This window comes from Rhopalosiphum padi, chromosome 2 (genome assembly GCF_020882245.1).
Source record: "Rhopalosiphum padi isolate XX-2018 chromosome 2, ASM2088224v1, whole genome shotgun sequence".
Lineage (NCBI taxonomy): Eukaryota > Metazoa > Arthropoda > Insecta > Hemiptera > Aphididae > Rhopalosiphum > Rhopalosiphum padi.
Window position 1 is genome coordinate 49,727,566 of NC_083598.1, and position 23,652 is coordinate 49,751,217.

The following is a 23,652-nucleotide window of genomic DNA, read 5'->3' on the forward strand; positions in this document are numbered from 1 at the left end:
TTTGTTCGAACGTATCGCCGCCGAGTCCAGTCGTCTGGCCCACTACAACAAGCGGTCGACCATCACCAGTCGGGAGATCCAAACCGCTGTCCGATTGTTGTTGCCCGGGGAATTGGCCAAGCACGCCGTCAGTGAAGGAACAAAAGCTGTAACCAAGTACACAAGTTCCAAATAATTCAACTTATATTATAACATTCTTTAAAAAAGGCCCTTTTTAGGGCCACCAATTTTTTCTATTGATCGATAATTATTTAAATTCATATATTTATCTCCCTACAGTCTATACTTAAACTCTATCAGTGGGTATCTTGCTATTTTAAAAGTGGCAATACTCTACACACTTTTCTCGATTTTTTTGAAGTTAAACTTCTTTACGCAGGGTAGTGAGAAAAAAAAAAGCGAACGGGCGGCCGTACGAACGCAAACACGGACATGTCGTGCGCAGCCGCGGATTGTCGTAGCTGTATTTTATAAACATGGGTTGTGTCATTAAGCGACAGTATTTTTGGTTGGGTTATTAAACAAAGAATACACAACAATAATATTAATGAGATAAATATTTAGATAAAAACGGAATGATCGTCCGAGATGATTTCATACGGTCGTCGGGGCGGCGGTGCGAAGCGTATCAGTACGTCATATACATAATATCACATAATAATAATAATATACGTATTATAAATTATAATGTTGGACGGTGACAGCTGATGCGGTTTTCGACGACGATGATAATAATAATACCATACACGCGCAGTTGTAACTTGCGATTAAAGGTCCAGGTCGTGCGGCGAGCCGGTTTTTCGATTGGTTGTGGGTTGAAGTGTCGGTGGCGGCGGCGGCCGCGTTCCCGTCGTGGCTTAGTTGTATGTACACGTATCCAGTGTGCTTTTAGCCATTGTTATTGATATAATAATACAGGGTGATTTTTTTATCGTGAACCAGTAAATATCTCGGTAAATATTAGGAATTTTAAAATAATTTTTTTTTTAACTTTCTAGGTTTTACTATTTTAACACTGTGTTACAAGTTTTGATAATTTTTAACTTCTTCCCTTATTTGATAAAAAACTATCAACTTTCGATTTTCAAATGGCAATACATATTTTCGATAACGAAAATTTATAAATATACTGAAAAAAATAATTTTAACGTTTATAGAATTTAATTTCAGTAATCCGTTCGCGACTTATTACTGTTTAAATATTCGTTCAATTTACTGCTACCGGGTAGTTTATCAAACCCAACAGTAAAGACCAGAAGTAAAAACGAAATGATATCTTAATTTAAACAATACCCATAACGATCATAATCGATAATAAATCTTAGGTAGCAAGATAGATAAACAATACTGTTAGAAAAAAAAAATGTCCTATCAACACTCCCACCAGAAAACCGTGGTGTCAGTGAGCGACTAGCCTGCCGCATCGAGGTTTGAATCAGTTATAAAGTATAAAAATAACATATTACAATTTACTATCGTGGTTACATAGTACATCACTGGTTACTGATTCTTGGTATAGGACTTATCACGTATTATTTTAACAAAAAATGATAATATATGGCGGTTAACTGTTAATGTTAATTTTCCATTGTCAAATATTGAATATTAATTATTAATTAATTAATATTCTTTGAACGTTTAACCACAGAATACGTTTTAAGTAAATACTATGTAAAATGTGTATTATTTTAAATATAAATTTAAGGTTTAAACCAATTATTTCAATGCATATGTATTTTGTGATAGTGTTTTAATGTTGTATTTTGGGTTAAACAATTTTAATTTAATTAAAAGTATACTTGATATGATATGATCACATTAATAGTTAATTGTATATTTAAATAATTAGGTCAAGTTATTGGTACATTACATAAGTAGGGCTATGGAGTTTTTATTAACCTAAATTGGCAAATTAAAATTTTTTTTTTACCTCTGAGTGTCATTTTCATGCAATATATTAAAAGATTTTTATATCTTAAAATATTAATTAAAAATTAACATCATTTCAAAAATAAGTGTAAAAATATGGCGAAGTCAGATTGGGACTACGAGGTGGCCAACATATTTTTGGACTGTACGTTCCATCCAATTTGTACCAAAAGTGCAATTTAATACTCCTATAACAATATTTTTATTATGAGCTGGAGCACCGTCCTGCTGCCAAACTAAAGTTTTTGCGTTTTGATAACAACACAGGACTCATTTTCTCGATGCACAAACCATTGTAATATCAGTCTGATGTAGGTTATTTGTCATGTCACTTAATTTGTGTAATCAAAATAATTTACCTATTCTATTTTTTTTTTAGTATTCATAGATTGATTTGTAATTATTTTTATGTTTAATGAAAAGAAAACCTTTAATGGAAGGGGCATTGTAAAAATGTATAATTAAAAAAAAAGAAGAAATGTGTGAATAGACCTTTAACTACTTTAGTCTTAGCTCTATACCCTGAATCCAAGTACATATAGCAACCATATACATTTATATCTGCACATTTATGAATTATTTTTCTAAATACATAGAAATTGTTGATTTACTTTGTTTTAAAATGAAAAAATGTTATCTGTTTAATATAATCATTTACTATAGTAATTAAAATACACCATATTGTTTTTTAAAAAATATTTATTTTGTAATTTACTAATTATAACTCATCAATCTAATATAGAAATATAAATTATATTAAATAAATACATATGTATTTGTATGTATTTGGAGGACATATCTTTATCAAAACGCAAAACTTTAGTTTGGCAGCAGGACGGTGCTCCAGCTCATAATAAAAATATTGTTATAGAGTATTTAAATTGCACTTTTGGTACAAATTGGATGGGAACGTACAGTCCAAAAATATGTTGGCCACCTCGTAGTCCCAATCTGACTTCGCCATATTATTTTCTTTGGGGTTATCTTCAAAGTGTAGTTTACAAAGAAATGCCTGCTAATGTAAATGATCTTAAACAAAAAATTAAAGATGCTTGTTCTAATATCTCAAATTATGTTTTAGTGAAAACTACTACAAATGAATTACTTAAACGACTGGCAATTTGTTTGGAAGTAGATGGTCATCAGTTTGAACATCTATTAAAATAAATTATTAATAAACTTTAATTGACTACTTACAAGTATTGTGTATGTGTTTGTTTGTTTTAATTAAATTTTGAACTTAACTAATCCTTACTTTCCTTACCAATATTGGAAGCTTTTATAAATTATAAGGTATATTTACTATATTCTAAGATGTATGTATTTCAACCATGGTTACATAGTTCTGTGATAATATTAACTTCATACTTCATAGGTTTAATTTTGAAACATGAACTAAGATATAATATTGTTCCATGGTATACAAATTAATTTAGTTAATATTGTTAGTGGTATCCCTGGTATTGGTACTATAGTACTTTTCTATGCTATAGTAGTACAAAACATTATAATATGTAAGTATGTTACTTATTTTCTTTGTTTCATATAATAAAACAACTTTATAAATGTTCACTCTTTTTAAATTTTTCATTAACTTTTTTACATTTATTAATTAGTATTTAGTTTTTTAGTAGCCACTAACCAGTAGGATTAATATGTTCAAGACGTTGAAATAAGTCATAAATAATTGATAGGTAGTTTTTATTCAAGTTTATTGAACTTATACCAAATAATGGACATTAATTCAATACTAAATTATCAAAGGCAATAAACACATTAGTTATTAATAATTTTACTATAACATGAACTGAACAAATTTCCGTAGTGCAAATTTTTGCAGGATTTGGGTAAGGTCATACCTAATAAAAAATATTAACACTTAACATGTCCACTACCCTAGATAAATTAATACAAATTAAATGAACATTGAACATACTTTACATTATCTACTCTATACATAGAGTATAACATATTTTAAGGGCTATGAATGTTTTAAAAAATATTGATTTTTACACTTATTTTTGAAATGATGTTAATTTTTAATTAATATTTTAAGATATAAAAATCTTTTAATATATTGCATGAAAATGACACTCAGAGGTAAAAAAAATTATCACAGAACTATGTAACCATGGTTGAAATACATACATCTTAGAATATAGTAAATATACCTTATAATTTATAAAAGCTTCCAATATTGGTAAGGAAAGTAAGGATTAGTTAAGTTCAAAATTTAATTAAAACAAACAAACACATACACAATACTTGTAAGTAGTCAATTAAAGTTTATTAATAATTTATTTTAATAGATGTTCAAACTGATGACCATCTACTTCCAAACAAATTGCCAGTCGTTTAAGTAATTCATTTGTAGTAGTTTTCACTAAAACATAATTTGAGATATTAGAACAAGCATCTTTAATTTTTTGTTTAAGATCATTTACATTAGCAGGCATTTCTTTGTAAACTACACTTTGAAGATAACCCCAAAGAAAATAATATGGCGAAGTCAGATTGGGACTACGAGGTGGCCAACATATTTTTGGACTGTACGTTCCCATCCAATTTGTACCAAAAGTGCAATTTAAATACTCTATAACAATATTTTTATTATGAGCTGGAGCACCGTCCTGCTGCCAAACTAAAGTTTTGCGTTTTGATAAAGATATGTCCTCCAAATACATACAAATACATATGTATTTATTTAATATAATTTATATTTCTATATTAGATTGATGAGTTATAATTAGTAAATTACAAAATAAATATTTTTTAAAAAACAATATGGTGTATTTTAATTACTATAGTAAATGATTATATTAAACAGATAACATTTTTTCATTTTAAAACAAAGTAAATCAACAATTTCTATGTATTTAGAAAAATAATTCATAAATGTGCAGATATAAATGTATATGGTTGCTATATGTACTTGGATTCAGGGTATAGAGCTAAGACTAAAGTAGTTAAAGGTCTATTCACACATTTCTTCTTTTTTTTTAATTATACATTTTTACAATGCCCCTTCCATTAAAGGTTTTCTTTTCATTAAACATAAAAATAATTACAAATCAATCTATGAATACTAAAAAAAAAATAGAATAGGTAAATTATTTTGATTACACAAATTAAGTGACATGACAAATAACCTACATCAGACTGATATTACAATGGTTTGTGCATCGAGAAAATGAGTCCTGTGTTGTTATCAAAACGCAAAACTTTAGTTTGGCAGCAGGACGGTGCTCCAGCTCATAATAAAAATATTGTTATAGAGTATTTAAATTGCACTTTTGGTACAAATTGGATGGGAACGTACAGTCCAAAAATATGTTGGCCACCTCGTAGTCCCAATCTGACTTCGCCATATTTTTACACTTATTTTTGAAATGATGTTAATTTTTAATTAATATTTTAAGATATAAAAATCTTTTAATATATTGCATGAAAATGACACTCAGAGGTAAAAAAAAAATTTTAATTTGCCAATTTAGGTTAATAAAAACTCCATAGCCCTACTTATGTAATGTACCAATAACTTGACCTAATTATTTAAATATACAATTAACTATTAATGTGATCATATCATATCAAGTATACTTTTAATTAAATTAAAATTGTTTAACCAAAATACAACATTAAAACACTATCACAAAATACATATGCATTGAAATAATTGGTTTAAACCTTAAATTTATATTTAAAATAATACACATTTACATAGTATTTACTTAAAACGTATTCTGTGGTTAAACGTTCAAAGAATATTAATTAATTAATAATTAATATTCAATATTTGACAATGGAAAATTAACATTAACAGTTAACCGCCATATATTATCATTTTTTTGTTAAAATAATACGTGATAAGTCCTATACCAAGAATCAGTAACCAGTGATGTACTATGTAACCACGATAGTAAATTGTAATATGTTATTTTTATACTTTATAACTGATTCAACCTCGATGCGGCAGGCTAGTCGCTCACTGACACCACGGTTTTCTGGTGGGAGTGTTGATAGGACATTTTTTTTTTCTAACAGTATTGTTTATCTATCTTGCTACCTAAGATTTATTATCGATTATGATCGTTATGGGTATTGTTAAATTAAGATATCATTTCGTTTTTACTTCTGGTCTTTACTGTTGGGTTTGATAAACTACCCGGTAGCAGTAAATTGAACGAATATTTAAACAGTAATAAGTCGCGAACGGATTACTGAAATTAAATTCTATAAACGTTAAAATTATTTTTTTCAGTATATTTATAAATTTTCGTTATCGAAAATATGTATTGCCATTTGAAAATCGAAAGTTGATAGTTTTTTATCAAATAAGGGAAGAAGTTAAAATTATCAAACTTGTAACACAGTGTAAAATAGTAAAACCTAGAAAGTTTAAAAAAAAAATTATTTTAAAATTCCTAATATTTACCGAGATATTTACTGGTTCACGATAAAAAAATCACCCTGTATTATTATATCAATAACAATGGCTAAAAGCACACTGGATACGTGTACATACAACTAAGCCACGACGGGAACGCGGGCCGCCGCCGCCACCGACACTTCAACCCACCAACCAATCGAAAAACCGGCTCGCCGCACGACCTGGACCTTTAATCGCAAGTTACAACTGCGCGTGTATGGTATTATTATTATCATCGTCGTCGAAACCGCATCAGCTGTCACCGTCCAACATTATAATTTATAATACGTAATATTATTATTATTATGTGATATTATGTATATGACGTACTGATACGCTTCGCACCGCCGCCCCGACGACCGTATGAAATCATCTCGGACGATCATTCCGTTTTTATCTAAATATTTATCTCATTAATATTATTGTTGAGTATTCTTTGTTTAATAACCCAACCAAAAATACTGTCGCTTAATGACACAACCCATGTTTATAAAATACAGCTACGACAATCCGCGGCTGCGCACGACATGTCCGTGTTTGCGTTCGTACGGCCGCCCGTTCGCTTTTTTTTTTCTCACTACCCTGCGTAAAGAAGTTTAACTTCAAAAAAATCGAGAAAAGTGTGTAGAGTATTGCCACTTTTAAAATAGCAAGATACCCACTGATAGAGTTTAAGTATAGACTGTAGGGAGATAAATATATGAATTTAAATAATTATCGATCAATAGAAAAAATTGGTGGCCCTAAAAAGGGCCTTTTTAAAGAATGTTATAATATAAGTTGAATTATTTGGAACTTGTGTACTTGGTTACAGCTTTTGTTCCTTCACTGACGGCGTGCTTGGCCAATTCCCCGGGCAACAACAATCGGACAGCGGTTTGGATCTCCCGACTGGTGATGGTCGACCGCTTGTTGTAGTGGGCCAGACGACTGGACTCGGCGGCGATACGTTCGAACAAATCGTTGACGAAACTGTTCATGATGCTCATTGCCTTAGAGGAGACTCCGGTGTCGGGATGTACTTGCTTCAGCACTTTGTAGATGTAGATGGCATAGGATTCTTTCCTCTTTGGCTTGCGTTTCTTGTCGGACTTGGCGATGTTTTTTTGGGCCTTGCCGGACGACTTTTTCATTGCCTTTCCTGCGGATTTACCTCCTGGAGCCATAGCTGATAATTTTTTGTAAACTGTGGTTGTTGACGATGAAGCACTTCAAATACGAATGTTGTTGAAACACACAAAGCGACTGTATATATGAATAACCCAAGGAGACACGTCAAACAGCCATTGGCCAAATTCTAATAGGTATAACAGAACAAATAGGATCCACAGTGGTTAAGTGTTCAATAAAAATAGAAGCTTCTCCGCGAAAAAACATTATCAGAACGATGATGAAAAACAACATCGTTTAGTAGTAGTTGCATATCAAACGGAGTCAAGTAATATCGTCATAACAATTCAAACTGTCCAATCGCAGTACTGTTTTCTAAATTTTGGCTATATAAGCTTCCCAACCTATGGATTTTATCACCATTCAGAGTTCGAATCAGTTACAAAGCAGTCAAGCATTCAAATACAATCATGAGCGGAAGAGGTAAAGCAGGAAAATCGAAGGGAGGTAAATCCAAGACCAGGTCGTCCCGTGCTGGACTCCAGTTCCCAGTCGGTCGTATCCATCGTCTGTTGAGAAAAGGAAACTACGCCGAACGTGTCGGAGCCGGAGCACCGGTATACCTGGCCGCCGTCATGGAATATTTGGCAGCTGAAGTGTTGGAATTGGCCGGTAACGCTGCCCGTGACAACAAGAAATCTCGTATCATTCCCAGACATTTGCAATTGGCAATCAGGAACGACGAAGAATTGAACAAACTGTTGTCCGGTGTTACAATCGCTCAAGGCGGTGTGTTGCCTAACATCCAAGCCGTTCTTTTGCCCAAAAAGACCGAGAAAAAAGTCTAATCCCCTAGAACCACCTAGTCAACTTATAAAACGGCCCTTTTCAGGGCCACCAATACCAATTTATTGTAAACATCACCCACCCTCTTATCCCCTTTTCAATTCCCATTATACTTTATGACATGACGACAAAGATGGTTCCTAAAATACCAAAATTAGATATTTAATACCATAGGTTTTATTAGTCCTGCTAAATACGTATACTTTGGATGTGGTGACCAAAATAATTATATTAGTTTAAATTTGACATTTTAAAATTCCCGTTAAAATATTAATTCGCATTTACATGCATTGCTTAATCCCAGAATAAGAGCTGTTCGATTTGCATTAAATAATAAATGCCTTTATAATATGCTCCCAACTATCAGAATAACTCAATACACGCATTAACTACTGCGTGTAAACGTGGTAATTGTATTCAAATTGTTGTTGAGCTAAATTTTATTTTGGTACAGAACAATGTTTCGAACGTTCACCATCGTGACAAGTTGTATAAAATACTAATAGGTGGTACAGTGGTATACTGTATAATATATGACTTTTGTAATATTGTGTCGTCAGGTTTATCATGCGCTTAGTAATCATACCTATTATAAAGTCCAGATTAATAAGTATTATGACGCACATACATATCTATGTGTTGCGTACCCATTAATTGAACATTACAATCTACAAAAATAAATAAATATTACGATTGAATTGATATTTCATAATATGTTCTAATATTGTGAGTATAAATATCCATGTGTCAAAAAAATTTATCAAATGATTTAGAATTTAAATACAAAATTATAACGTAACACGAAAAAAAAACATTGATAAAGAAGACTGCAAATGAAGAAAGGTATATTTTCTCCATCGGGAATCCCGATATAATAAAAGCTTACTTAGTAAAAGGTAGATCCATACATAACGTATTATTATATTCTTATAACATCAACAAAGTGATCTACCTATTAGCTGTAACAAAGTAGTGTATACATCAAAATTATAAAATTACCATCATCAATTAGACAGAAAAAATGCCTTCCGTTTATTGTTTTTTTTAGTCTCAATCCATAATATGTGATAAATATTTCAGTGATATTTATATTAACAATTACCTACCCGCGCAATTCTTTTTCAAATTTTCAATTATACATTCGTGGTGTATTTACACCAATTTGGTTTTTACACAGAAATCAATCTCGTATTGTTTAACACCTATTCGAGTTAATTTACGCTTATGAAAAGAACGATGTGTTACTTAATTTTGTTTTAAATAGGTATAATGATGAATATTAAAGTGCCCATAAAATACACCAATACAAAAACAATTTGATACATTGAAGTAAACAAATCTAGTTGAGCATGTAGTCTAAGAGACGTTTATATTATAAGTGGTGGCCCTGAAAAGGGCCTTTTTAATATGTGTCTTATATTTTTACGTAGCAAATCGCGGACGTAACATTTTAACCTCCGAAACCGTACAAGGTACGTCCTTGGCGTTTAAGAGCGTAGACAACGTCCATGGCGGTCACTGTCTTCCTCTTGGCGTGTTCGGTGTATGTTACGGCATCACGAATCACGTTTTCCAGGAACACTTTCAACACTCCGCGGGTTTCTTCGTAGATCAAACCGGAGATACGTTTTACTCCGCCACGGCGAGCTAATCGACGAATGGCAGGCTTGGTTATTCCTTGGATGTTATCACGGAGTACTTTACGATGACGTTTGGCGCCTCCTTTTCCAAGACCTTTTCCTCCTTTACCGCGTCCGGTCATGTTGATTTTATGTAGTTTCTAGCCGATTGCTTAAAGAGCTGCTGCGATGAACGCTGAACGTTGACTGATGCCCGGTTAACAAACGTCAATGTATTTATGCGTTTCACGGAGCACGCACGGCCAATCGAAATGCTCCATTTGTTTTCTCCCACTCCCCGATTATCGACAACGCGTCGACCAATGAGAACGGCAGATACGAATCCGTTTTGTATATAAATACTGGTGAAATTCGATTCGACGGTTATCACTGTTTTACATTTGTCCGTACATTAACATCACTAGTAATAACCAAAATCAACAATGGCCCGTACCAAGCAGACCGCACGTAAATCTACCGGAGGAAAGGCTCCCAGAAAGCAGCTGGCAACCAAAGCCGCCCGTAAGAGCGCACCCGCCACCGGAGGAGTGAAGAAACCCCATCGTTATCGTCCGGGAACCGTGGCTCTCCGTGAAATCCGTCGTTACCAGAAGAGCACGGAGCTGTTGATCCGCAAATTGCCGTTCCAACGTTTGGTGCGTGAGATCGCTCAGGATTTCAAGACCGACTTGCGTTTCCAGAGTTCCGCCGTCATGGCATTGCAGGAAGCCAGCGAAGCCTATCTGGTCGGTTTGTTCGAAGACACCAACTTGTGCGCCATCCACGCCAAGCGTGTCACGATCATGCCTAAGGACATCCAACTGGCTCGTCGTATCCGCGGTGAACGCGCTTAATCGTCTTTTGATGCTCATATACCACTTAAAACGGCCCTTTTCAGGGCCACCAAACCGTCGTTACATGTTAATTCTCTAATACTCGTCTAACGTAACTTAATACTATTTTACAATCAAATACCTAGTGTCGTGAATAGTGTGATGGGCATCGATTGAATTAGTAATCGAAACATTTTCATAATCGTGTTATACCCCCTCCTAACACGTCTCGTTTCATGGTCATCTTAGGAATAATTTTTATTCGATTGCAATGAATATAGTATTATACATTTCATTCTAACTTTTACTTAGCAAATTATTTTATACATTTAAATAATAATAGCCATTTATAAATTTACTAATAACTATTATTCATTCAATATTTTATACGTTGTTAGGAGTTTTGTGGGACAGGATTCTAAAATAAATCGAGTGATGTGAACCCCAGTAGGTGGTCGAGTTCCGAGTTACTATAATTCGGATAAAAATCACTCGTTTACAAGATCGATTATTGTTTTAATAATTGAGATATCTCGATTATTCTCATCGCTACTCGTGACATTAAATTTAAGACCTTAAGTCGACCCTTTCTCATCTTCAAGTAATTAAGCACTACTTAAATTGGGTAAGGGAATCAAAAACATAATTTCACAAAATTATTATTTACTATAAACAACCGTCGAAATATTATTTTAACATAACATATTTTTTTTAATACGTTATTATGCCTGTTTGATAATAATAATAAAAATTATTGTATGTAACTTGTTGATGAATAATGGAAAAAATCCACGGAATACGTACAATATTACACTTACTATAACACTCAAAAGACAATGAAAATGTATTTTAATAAAAACGTTTTAAATGCGTGCAGTGCCGTTAATTAATAATATTTAATTATAAATACATTATAATTTACATAAGTATTTAGAGATAGTGCTTTTGTTATTTTTTTATCACTGTTAAAAATATAACTTTTAAAAAGTGCCTATTTTTAAAAGTTTTAACCTGTAAAATACTCACTTTGTTCCTACGTTATACAAAAGATTACGTAATTATCTACAGACCTACTTCAATAATCACATTAATATGATAGAAAAAATGCAAATGTATAATAAAAATATTTCGATAGGTCCGATAGCTACGTTTAATTAAAAATAAACAACATATTCATACCCATATTATACTTATTACATAATATTATAATAATGATATACCGAATCTCACGGCTAGACGAATACACGGTACAGATTTTTGGCGGTAGATCAACAAAAGACTAAAATCTATCATTGTAGGAAATTCTTCGGTTCTTATACTATTAATAGTACAACTATTGAAATGTTACGTTATATTAGGACATTTGCCCACTTTAGAAGGTGTCTTAGGTTCCCCGCGGGTTTCGACGACGTTTTGTACTATCAATTCTTGTCTTCTTAAATAATAAATAACAAAATACTCTATTTATAGAAAAACAGTATGACATCGTCAAGGTTCGGGGCAACAAGACGTTAGATGCTAAAAAATCACAGACAAATAATATAGGTAATGGTGTATAGTAGTGTAATCTGCGGCGTCGGTTTATTACGCGTACAAACTCGACAATGTATCAGACACGAGATCACCGATGATGACGTATAAATAAGTCAAATTTTGTTTATTTAAAATCGAGTTTCGACCAAAATCCCTTAACGGCGAAATACTATGATTATTTAAAAAAAATATTTAACGTGAATAGGTACCATTAAGATTAGATTTATTGGTAAAGTCCGTGATGTAAACATGTCAATGGTATAAACGTTAATGACGCCGTGCCGTAACAGTAACCTAAAACCGTCAATTTTGAAAAGTCACTGTTCATCGACATATCGGTCGATTTGAAAACTGCAAGCACTCGAGGCTTGGGAAACTCGTATAGAATGTGTCTAAAAAGTTTTTGTACATTTAAAATTGGTTTCGGTCATACGGTATACCATTAAACATGGACTACGAAAACACGGTTGGAACCGTGAGAATAACGATCCGTGGTGGTTTTGTGTTACTAGATAGCGTCGGGATAACTATATGAGATCTTTTGGAATTTAGCTGGCTTTTAGAAAAGATCAAAGTCAGATTTTTACAACTATTTCTCGCCGAGAAATCGCGAAAAACGTTTGCACAACCGCAGCCGTGTCGATGACGCGAATCACGACGGTTTACTAGTCGGTACGGTACAGTATATATATTTACAAACCGTTTCGTTGCTCAGCGTTACATTCAACAGTAAATTTTCGAGTCGGTTTTCTACGTTCAAAATCAACTCTATCATGACAGAAACGGTCGTTCCCGCCTCTCCGGCACCAGTCACTGCGTCGCCAGCCGCGAAAAAGTCTCCGGCCAAGAAGAAGACTGCTGCTGCTGCTTCAAAGGCAAAGAAGCCCGCTGCGTCTCACCCGACCACCTCCGTGATGGTGAAGTCTGCCATCAAAGAACTCAAGGAGAAGAAAGGATCTTCTTTGCCGGCTATCAAGAAATACTTGGCTGCCAACTACAAAGTCGATCCCGCCAAGCTGGCGCCGTTCATCAGGAAGTTTTTGAAAGCCGCCGTAGCGAACGGTACCGTCGTTCAGACCAAGGGCACCGGCGCTTCTGGACATTTCAAACTGCCGGTTGCCGAGGTTAAACCAAAAAAGGCGGCCGTAGTCAAGAAGAAGAAACCGGTGGCCAAAAAAGTCAAAGCCCCTGGTGCCGTGAAGAGGAAATCGACGTCTGCCAAGAAAGTGAAACCAGCTTCTGGCGAACCGGCGGCTAAAAAATCCAAGAAAGCGGCCGTCGCTGCTAAACCTAAGAAGGCTACCAAACCGAAGAAATCTCCGGTCAAAGCGAAAAAACCTGCTGGCGCTGTCAAACCCAAAGCGAAGAAGACTCCAACCAAGAAAACAGCAGCTCCCAAGAAGAAGTAAACTGAACGATCACTACTTCTCTCTCGTCCCTTAAAACGGTCCTTTTCAGGACCACCAATTTTCTTATACACCTAAATAATTACTTTTTACTTGGTGATTAGAAGTCATATCCTTTAAAATCACAAATCTCAATTTGAATTCATTATTCATAATTTAAAATACTTATTGTAATATTTACTTACACAAGTCGTCAGTACTATCTTACTGGTCTACAGCGAATCATTTTGTTGGCCCTACCATATTTTGTACCAACAATAGTTGCCGCCGCGCAGTATAAAATCGTCTACGCCGATTATATTTAATACCAAGCCTAGTACGTTAATAAGTAGTAGTGTATCACATAATATCATTTATTTTAATATACAAATTACAAGGTCATTACTAGTGCTCGGAACTTGTTGCATTTGCATGTGTTTATTTTTTTTAAAGCCAACCTTTAGTTAGTAATTTCTCGTGTGAAATACATTATAATAAGAAATATATTATAATTAATTTCATGTTTCACTGTAAGTACCTGCGTTTTTAGATATAACTGAAAATAGGTAAGTACAAGCTCAGTCATCCCAGGGTTATTAACAATTAACATTGGTACTCAGGTACCTATATTATTGTAATATTAATTAAATGTTTTTTTAATGCAATATTACATTAATTGTACATCACACGTGCATGTAGTTGTATAATAAAACAAAACGTGTGTAAATTATTCGATAACATATTGTATTTTGTATCCTGTATCATGAAATTCATGATACATTTTTATACTAGTAGTACGTATTTTATTTTGTCAAAAGATAGAATAGGTATACTATTATTGTAGGTAAACATTTGAATGGAATAGTACCAAGAAATTTAGATTTGCAGGACACTCAAAACTTAAAATAAATGTAAAAATTGTGGTAATTTTGTGTATATGTGTATATTATTAGTATTGTGTTTTATTTTTTTGTAAATCATTTCGTCGCGAAGACCTGCATTTTCCAAGTGCAGTTGAACCGAAATCGACCATAACCAAAATATTTACCACAAATAATTATGTTATAACTTCTAAGATAATTCGAAAAAAAAATTGAGCTAAGGTGCCCGAATGGTCATAAATCATGACTCATAATAAAAAAAACTAGAAAACTTTGATGGAAAATACTAGACGGTTCTGAAAAAAAAAAGAAAAATGTTTTCATAACATATTTTTTTTTATGCAATTCACTTTGTACGATCTCTGACACAATTAAATTCACCATCACTTTTATCGTTTTATCGATACTGTCCACTGCCTGTACTGCTAACCGTCATACCGCAGTCGTCCAAAACGCATTTTTAAACACGCCATGTGGATGAGCGTCTCGCGCGTGGTGCGTATACAGCCGTGTTCGGAGTACGTGCGTGATTACTTGTAGGACGACACCGAATAGCTTTCTTTAGAGCAATGGATTAAACAATATGCTATACTAGGTCTATATTATATAGTATATATTTTAATCTATGGTATACCGTAGCTAGCCAGCCAGCATTTGGATTTGACACCGTTTTGTTTTTCTTAAGACCATTGATACACCTTTTTTACATATTTTATCATACAGTCCACAATACCACAAAACCTTATAGTGTTTAATTTTCAGATTTTATTAATTATTGGGATGATAAAAACAATTAATAATTAAATTTGTTCAATGCGTTTTTTAATTAAATTTATATTTATTTATAAATAATACGATTTTAATTAAATAAATATTTTGTATTTTAAATAATAAAAAAATCCAAGTATTATTATTTAATTACAAAAATATATATATGATTGTCTGAATGTTAATAAACTATTATAGTAATAAATATCAAATCAATTTATAGGTATAGTATACTTATTAATAATATAAACTAAAAGAATAATTTAAATACGTTTATATGAGGGTTATTAAAAATGTTTATTATCAAAATGAATATTTAATTTTATTATTTATTATTTGTATTATAAATATATCTTTAAATGATGTACGTGTTGAAATGGAATTCGTTATAATATTATATTAAATTATTAAACATTTTCAAATGTAAATTAATTTAATATACTGATATTTTTAATTTTAAGGGATAAGCATTACACGTTTTTATAATAATGTATAATAATATGTAGTAATAATAATTAATTAGTATAATTTATATTTCTAAATTATGAATTCAATAAATAATATTCTCATTTGTTTATAATAAAAAAAACATTTTATTATTAAATGTAATACAACAATTTTAGCTCAATAATTTTTTAATGTACCTATCACCCGTTTATTTTTCATTCATATTTCGCAAATATAGTATGTAATATAACTTAACCTATTTACCACGAATCACAAGTCACCATAATAATGCTAATTTATTATTAACCGTTTATTATAAGAATAATAATAATTAATATGTGTATATGTACATAAACATAAAAATATTTAGAAATAGATATCTATTGATGGTAAATAATAAGTATGTATTATATTTCAATAAATTCACATAATTAGACAGATCATGAATACTGCTATTTTTGCTAATTTTATTATATATTAATTAACCTATTTATTTTTTTATCTTTTATATTAATTATATTATTATATAGGGTCAACCTCAAATGTTATTAAATTAAACTCGACGTCGTATAATGGAAAGTAATTGATAATAATATTGCAAGTTGTATTAATTTTTCATAAAGAAAGCTAAATTTTGATTCAATGATTTCAATGTTTCAAAAAATAAAGTATTTGAACCATAATAATAATAGCTGTGTCAATCAGTGTCCTAAATATTTTGGTAAAATTAAGAGTAGGTACGCAATTATATTAACATAAAATTAAAATCATACATTAGTAAATATATTAAGAAATTTATATAAATCAGTATATTCATTTTCAATCTATATTCTATAATATGTTTATATAAATCATATAAATGTTTTCTTGAATTAATTTTGAACTTGACTTATTGCTTTTAGAATAAATTTTAGATAAGCGTATATTGCATATTATTTTTAGACTACCTATACTAAAATAATTTATGCTAAAAACTGTTTTAATAATAATAGTTATGTATAGTTATGCTAAACTTAGGGAAAAAAAGAAAAGAAAAAAAATCATTCTTTTTAATTGTTATTATTCATCAGTATAAATTTACTTTATAAAATACTTGGTTATTTGCGATAATATTGTCTGTGATAATATTGATTAATATGGTCCTACACATAGATGATAATAAACAGAAATTAAAAATAACAACACTAATAATACATAATTGTATTATCTTTATTACCTAAATGACTTATTAAAGTGCATCTAATGTGTATTGTTTACAATATTAAATGTATTTTATTCGTCTTTTACATAGTCACACAGATAGTAGGTCATCGTTTTCAATTATATCTTGTTGATTTTCTTCTACTGGTTTATCTGCTGTCCATGTTGGAATTTCCGCCGATGCGAAAATAGCATAGGGCATTGCCATCGCCAAACATACTATTGCCATAAACATGTCAATTCTGGCTTCGTCTAGAATCTATGTTAAAAATATAACCAAGACAGTTAACTTCATTTGATAATATTAAGAACATTTAATATCTTTTATTCTATTACCCTAGAATTGATTATTGTTTTTAGGACTGTTTCCCAGAGGCGTGCCCAGGATCAAAATGTAGGATAGGCCCGGTTATAATTATTTTAGTTTATATGTACACAATACACATTATTTTTTTTTTTAGAAACTTAATAATATTTTTAAATTTAATCAGAAAAAATGATTATAAAATAATATAGTACAACACAATTTATTCCTCATATTTGACTTGTTAATAATACCTAAAGTTACATATTAAAAAATAAAATTAAGTTTTTATATGACTGAATAATACCTAAATGAATGCAAATGAAACAATAGTTTTTTTAATTATAAGTACATAAAAATATTTCATTTGAATATTCGATTACATTATTGTGACCACGTAAACCTATATCCTGTCGTGCGCAATACAAAACTGAACGAATTACACTTTTTAATACTTCTCGATTTTTATTTATATTCTCTTCGACATGACTATTCATTTGAGTTGTAACAGCTCCTATACTTTTTGATGATATATAACCTTGATATTTGGCTAACGATGTTTTATGCGAATCTGCCGAGTTATGTTTTTTTGCCATCCCCGAAATATTTTTCCAATTATTATATCCTGTGGCTATTAAAATATCTTGATGCTTTTCACGAGATATAGAACTAGTAAAATGACGACAAAAAAAACAGAAAATTGCATCCAATTGAACAGAATATTCAATCCAAGGATAAACTTTGTACCATGAACTTTGAAAACTACGTTGTTTTTCACAAATTTTACGATGTGGAAAATTGATAATCGGCTGAATAGGTTGTTCATCACTATTTAAGCTAATATCAAGCACATTTAAGCTAGACGAGGAAATAGAAGACTCGTTAGAAGTTGAGGTAACATTTAATTTTAACATTTTTGTTTGTGGTTGATCTATTGTACTATCGTCATCGTTCAATGTCCTTGTGGGTTTCGGAATAGGTTTAAAAAACTGGCTAATCATATTTTTATTTTTATTTAATTATTAGTCAAGTTATAATCAATATAAAATAAAAAAAGTACTTAGGTTATTCTAATAGTGTACATAAACAAAAACAGACAAAACGATTTCCTCGATCGGCTCGGTTACACACAAGTCACTATAATACGTCTACACACTACACAGTACACACTGTAATAAACTAATAAAATATATTTTGTAAACCATATTCATTATCTTATATCAAATGACGATTGTCGGCAGTGAACGGTCAGTGACGAATGTATAAATAACTCACTTCGGGTGTATTATTGTCTATTATTTACTATTTTTAGCCGATAAGCAGTCCTGTGGCTACAATTGTTTGCGACGAAGGAAAGAATTATTAATAACGTATAAACGCTTGCTATAAGTGGGTAATAAATAAATAATCTTTGTTCCAAAATGATTCAATTACATATCGTATTATGAAGCAAAAAATTGTATAAAATTATGTTTCTTGAAAAATATTAATAATTATTATTTGAAAACAGGGTAGGCCCGGGCCTACCAGGCCTACCTGCTGGGCACGCCACTGCTGTTTCCCAAAATAAATTTGAAATATAATGCATACTAAACAGAAGACTATAAAGTAAGCTGGCATAGATTGGCGCGATATCCAAATGGTTTAAGTAGAATCCTATAAAAAAAACCGACGTAATTTGTATTCATAATATTACAAAAATAGTTTTCAATATTGTATGTTTCGCATGGTTTAATATATATTTACCAAAAGTATAAAGAAATTCTATTTCTATAAGCACAAAATGTAACATTTTATTGGTTTCTAAAGTGTTGCCGATAATTGCTTCCATGAAAAAATATATGCTCATTAAACCAAAATATAAGCAAGTCCAAAACTTTCTGATGCTGGTGGTGGAAGTTGATATAATAATCTCTGGAACTAATTCGACCAGGACGACGACGAGAAGCAATATAATAATAGTGTATGTTCTCATATTCCATTCATTAATTGCCTGCATAATCAAAATAATGTGTTTAATAGAGAAATATAGATACTTTTAAACGTATTCAATAAGATACCACGTACGGTAGCGTAGAAATCACCATCTGCTTTTCTATTAATTATTTGAATATTACACACGTATAATAGACCAATCACGAGGATGGGCTTAGAAGTTTACAGCGATTTCCACGGTATGTCCGACACCATTGAACGGATTAACGAAACGCCAGACGTTTCAAAAGAATATCGCCGGCTGTTGGAACCTCCAAATAAAATGATATCGAGGTTCGGGTCCCGAAATAGGTTATCATTGATCATGTAGAACCACAAAACGTACCAAGCCAACCCGATCATTCCTATATTCAAGTATTTTATACCGTATGCGATTATTAATCCGGTGGTTCAAGTGCGTCGAGCGACGAGCATCGCCACTTTTAAAATATGTAAGTTGCCCATAGGTAGAGTTAAAGTATAAGATGAATATATGTGGTGTAGTTCGATAAGGCTGTAGTAAAAATATCCGCCTTTGTTTACCAAAACGTACAGTACTATTGGAACGTGACGTATTGTCTGCTTATCCAGTGGAACCCAATACGTCCAAACCCTGTCAATTGATATAAATGCCACGGTCTAGGACATAATACAAAATTCTGTTATTATATACGTGTGTTATAAGATCGCACTTCACGAGGAATCGTCTTATTTTTACCAAAGCCGTTCCCATAATAAATTGTAAGACGAAATGCACGTGTGCGTTTACGTAACATAATATACTTATGACTGCGATTAAATAACCGATCGACGAAATGATGACAGAAATCCCAAAAATACTGAAAAAACAATTATAAAGCTACATTGTATGACGATTATACATTTTTAGGAGAGGCTTGGCTAGGATTTATATGTATGTTAAAATATTGTTGTGCGAGATAATAAAAAACCGTAATATAGTTACTTTATTGAAATTACCAAGGTATGTATAGTTAAGTATACCTATATTTTTATTTTGCACATTTTTGCATTATTAATACATGTCCTGTAGTACCTACATTGGAATTCAGGAAAACAGTGAATTTTATTTTAATCACTTAAAATAAATTTATTACACTCGAATTAAAAACTTTATTCCGTATCTCGTGGTTCGTATTTGTATTAGGAAATATTAATCAAATTTAAATTTACATAATAAATTTATATTATAAATCCTAGCCGTATAAATCTATTAAATATATATTGGTCGGTTACTTGTGAGCTGGATAAATGGTGGACAATACACCTGCAGGTATGAAACTGATAAGATATCCATAATCGTAGTATTTTATGTAATTAAAATTGGTAGAGTCAACCTGTAATTACATACATAACATAATATTATTAAAATGTAAAATTGGCATTTTCAAATCTTTTTTATTCGTCCAGTGCCATATCTGCGGTAAATAAAAAAAATTGAAAAAAATTATTTGGTATGATAGACACTAACTTATTTTTGATCTATCAAAAAATTGAAATACTCGTGATGTATATATATATTTGATACTGCATAATTGTTAAACCTATAAAAAAAACATAATTTTACTATGTACACATTTTATATACATATATTTTACATTATACATTTTCGTCTGACAAGTTTAATTCAAAATAGAACTACAAATTGATATTTGATACCCAATAAATTACAATAATTTATCAACGAGAACTCAGCTATAATAAATATAAGATAATTTACCTTTTAAACAAATAATTATTAGAAGGTATTTTTATTAGAATTCTTAAATATATAAAATATAAACTTAAAGATTTGGTTATTAAACATAGAGTATATTATATATTTTGTGAAATTTTGCGAATTTGCCTTTTTCATATAGAATGTTGACACATTTTCACCGAAACTAAAATATACATTTTGAATACTAAAATATATTAATGGTTAAAAATAACTGAAAATTACCAGAATGTCTACAGCTGATAAACAAGAAGCTATATTTTATAAAATATTAAATTTGACATGTTGGATAAACTCTTATCAAAAATACTACAATTTACCTATATATGCGAGCAAAACTATTGTATATTCTCTGTTCCAATATGTAGTTTTCAAACGAATAAATCTGTCGATGAGTCTGTACGATGATTGTTGAGAGTGAGGTAAAGAATTCTATCTGTTAGTCTCGTTTTCCCAGAGATTCATATTCCACTCTTTGCAATAAAGACTCGTTCGGATTCAGCTGTTCAATGTATTGATAGATAATGTTCAGATTTGTTATAATAGTCAATAGAGAACAGACTTTTATTTTTAAACACAAAAATACAGTAAGACTCCTTTAAAGTCATAGGTAATTAATCATTTATATAAAATTTATTATTTTCATTATGTTTTCATTAGAAGGACGTGTCACCCAAAGTGAAACACATACCTACAACGTCCGACAGAATGCACTGTTAAGTGTTTTCACGATCTTCGAACACGCAACGAGGACGCCATAACCGCAAGTAAATTTACCTATTATAAAATTTAAAGGTAAAAATATTATTTAGAAAATTACATAAGCTTTAATTGATATTATCATTTTAAAGTGAGTTATATTTTATATCTATGTAAAATATTATAACTTTAAATTGATAATGTCAATAAAAACATAGGTACCTATGTCATTTTCTACATAAAATTCTTACCTTTAAATTTTGTAATAGTTAAATTTACTCTTTACTTTAGTATTAAAACTAACATCACATAATATGTTTTGCTGAACTCAAATTTATTATTAAGCTGTGGCCGTGGGAGAATTATTGATTCCACCTAAACTACCTGTTTAGGAAAAACGTTTGTATTGATTCCGCCGGCTACTGTTTATAATATTAACATATAGATTCCGCTGGGCATTATTTATCCCCCTCCTTTGTATAATATGTATTTTTAATACATAGTGTATATTAAATAAAAAATATATCTTATTAAAATTACTCCAATATTATGACGATTAATTAGGTATACAATTAAATATTACTGCGGATAATTGGTGCTCTAGCTATACTTTACTTAATTTTTTAATTTATTGTGTGCTATGCAGTTTATTATATATACTTAGATTACCTTTTCGTAGGTGATGATATCCTTTTAACACATTGCTTATACCTATTATAAATAAATAAATTCAATAAACATAATAACTGCAGTATTAACTGCAATGTATGTACTTATAATAATACAATATTAATAATTTGTATTTTTGTAATTGTTCGGATATTAGTCATATTTTAATATTACGTTTATGTTGGTTAGATAGAATTGATCAGTTAAATCATAATGCTGTGCTGCAATATTTGGTCCGTATATATAAATAGGTCGGCGGCGACACCTCGAACAGACGACGGCTTGATATTTGTCGTATACATATATGTAATATGTATATATATATTATATATGTGTGTGTGTGTCGGACACAAACCGACGACGAATTATAATATAATATCAATAATTAAAAAGAGTGCAATTAAATGTCGCAATGACGACGCAGGGTGATCGCACGATGTACCACGGTCGACTAAGCGTATATTAGTCCTTGATGTGGTGTAAACGAATCACCGGAACACTACGCGATAAAAACGATATTTTAATTTGAGCGTTAATATAGTGGCAAACACAAGTATAATATTATAAATGCATCGAATCCAAAAAGACGGAGAATATAACTGTACAAGCGTCAAAGGTCATCAGACAGACACGGCGCCCGGTGCGCATACGCTGACGATGACGAACTGGTTGAACGATGGTGACAAGTGGGCGCGGTGGTCAAAAAAGTCGCGGTGATGGAAGGGAGTCGAAGAGTTGCACATAGCCTTTGCTCCGTTGGGCGCTTGCGCATCCGAACCGACCGTAAAGAGGCGGCAGTTTGAACAGTTTTTTTACAGTAAATTTTTGAAAAAAATCAAAGATGAGTGTACCTACTTATCAATCCTACGTATATTACCTATACCCTTGAACACTTGATAAAATATAAGTAAATGGATAATTATAATTCTAAATGTTATTATCTTTTATTTAGTGGAAATATATATGTAACTCTTGTCTATAATGTCACTAACCTAATCTATAACTACTAAACATCAAAAAGTGACCACATTAATACTATAATATAAACCTTATTGCTTACGGTGCAGTTTAATTACAATTTAATGTGACACACTACTTCAATTTCAATAATTATAGATAAAGTTGTTTGTGATCTGTTAATAATTGATAATATAACAAAATGTTTTAATGAATCAACTAAACAATTTAAATCCAAAAAATCACAAAATCCTGCTAATGTTGATTCTCAAATTAATGCACAGTTTAAAATATGATAACTGCTTTTATAAAAAGATTTACAACTTCAAATGAA

The 23,652-nt window shown here is 31.1% G+C and overlaps 5 protein-coding genes and 1 pseudogene across 5 annotated transcripts; 3 read left to right on the top strand and 3 right to left on the bottom strand.

Moving 5' to 3' along the window:
- Nucleotides 1–7,092: 7,092 nt before the first annotated feature.
- On the bottom strand, nucleotides 7,093–7,582 carry LOC132921897 (histone H2B-like). Its single transcript, XM_060985140.1, has one exon. The coding sequence runs from the start codon at nucleotides 7,522–7,524 to the stop codon at nucleotides 7,144–7,146; it is 381 nt and encodes a 126-aa protein (XP_060841123.1). The 5' UTR covers nucleotides 7,525–7,582; the 3' UTR covers nucleotides 7,093–7,143.
- A 291-nt stretch (nucleotides 7,583–7,873) lies between these two features.
- On the top strand, nucleotides 7,874–8,359 carry LOC132921909 (histone H2A). Its single transcript, XM_060985151.1, has one exon. The coding sequence runs from the start codon at nucleotides 7,939–7,941 to the stop codon at nucleotides 8,314–8,316; it is 378 nt and encodes a 125-aa protein (XP_060841134.1). The 5' UTR covers nucleotides 7,874–7,938; the 3' UTR covers nucleotides 8,317–8,359.
- A 1,334-nt stretch (nucleotides 8,360–9,693) lies between these two features.
- Nucleotides 9,694–10,153, bottom strand: LOC132921904 (histone H4). Its single transcript, XM_060985145.1, has one exon. The coding sequence runs from the start codon at nucleotides 10,074–10,076 to the stop codon at nucleotides 9,765–9,767; it is 312 nt and encodes a 103-aa protein (XP_060841128.1). The 5' UTR covers nucleotides 10,077–10,153; the 3' UTR covers nucleotides 9,694–9,764.
- A 155-nt stretch (nucleotides 10,154–10,308) lies between these two features.
- Nucleotides 10,309–10,832, top strand: LOC132921891 (histone H3). Its single transcript, XM_060985133.1, has one exon. It carries the CDS (start codon nucleotides 10,377–10,379, stop codon nucleotides 10,785–10,787), a length of 411 nt encoding a protein of 136 aa, XP_060841116.1. The 5' UTR covers nucleotides 10,309–10,376; the 3' UTR covers nucleotides 10,788–10,832.
- A 2,110-nt stretch (nucleotides 10,833–12,942) lies between these two features.
- On the top strand, nucleotides 12,943–13,730 carry LOC132921882 (histone H1A, sperm-like). The gene has a single exon (XM_060985124.1). It carries the CDS (start codon nucleotides 13,073–13,075, stop codon nucleotides 13,706–13,708), a length of 636 nt encoding a protein of 211 aa, XP_060841107.1. The 5' UTR covers nucleotides 12,943–13,072; the 3' UTR covers nucleotides 13,709–13,730.
- Nucleotides 13,731–16,971: 3,241 nt separating this feature from the next.
- LOC132918998 (uncharacterized) lies at nucleotides 16,972–22,618 on the bottom strand (annotated as a pseudogene).
- Between the last annotated feature and the right edge of the window lie 1,034 nt (nucleotides 22,619–23,652).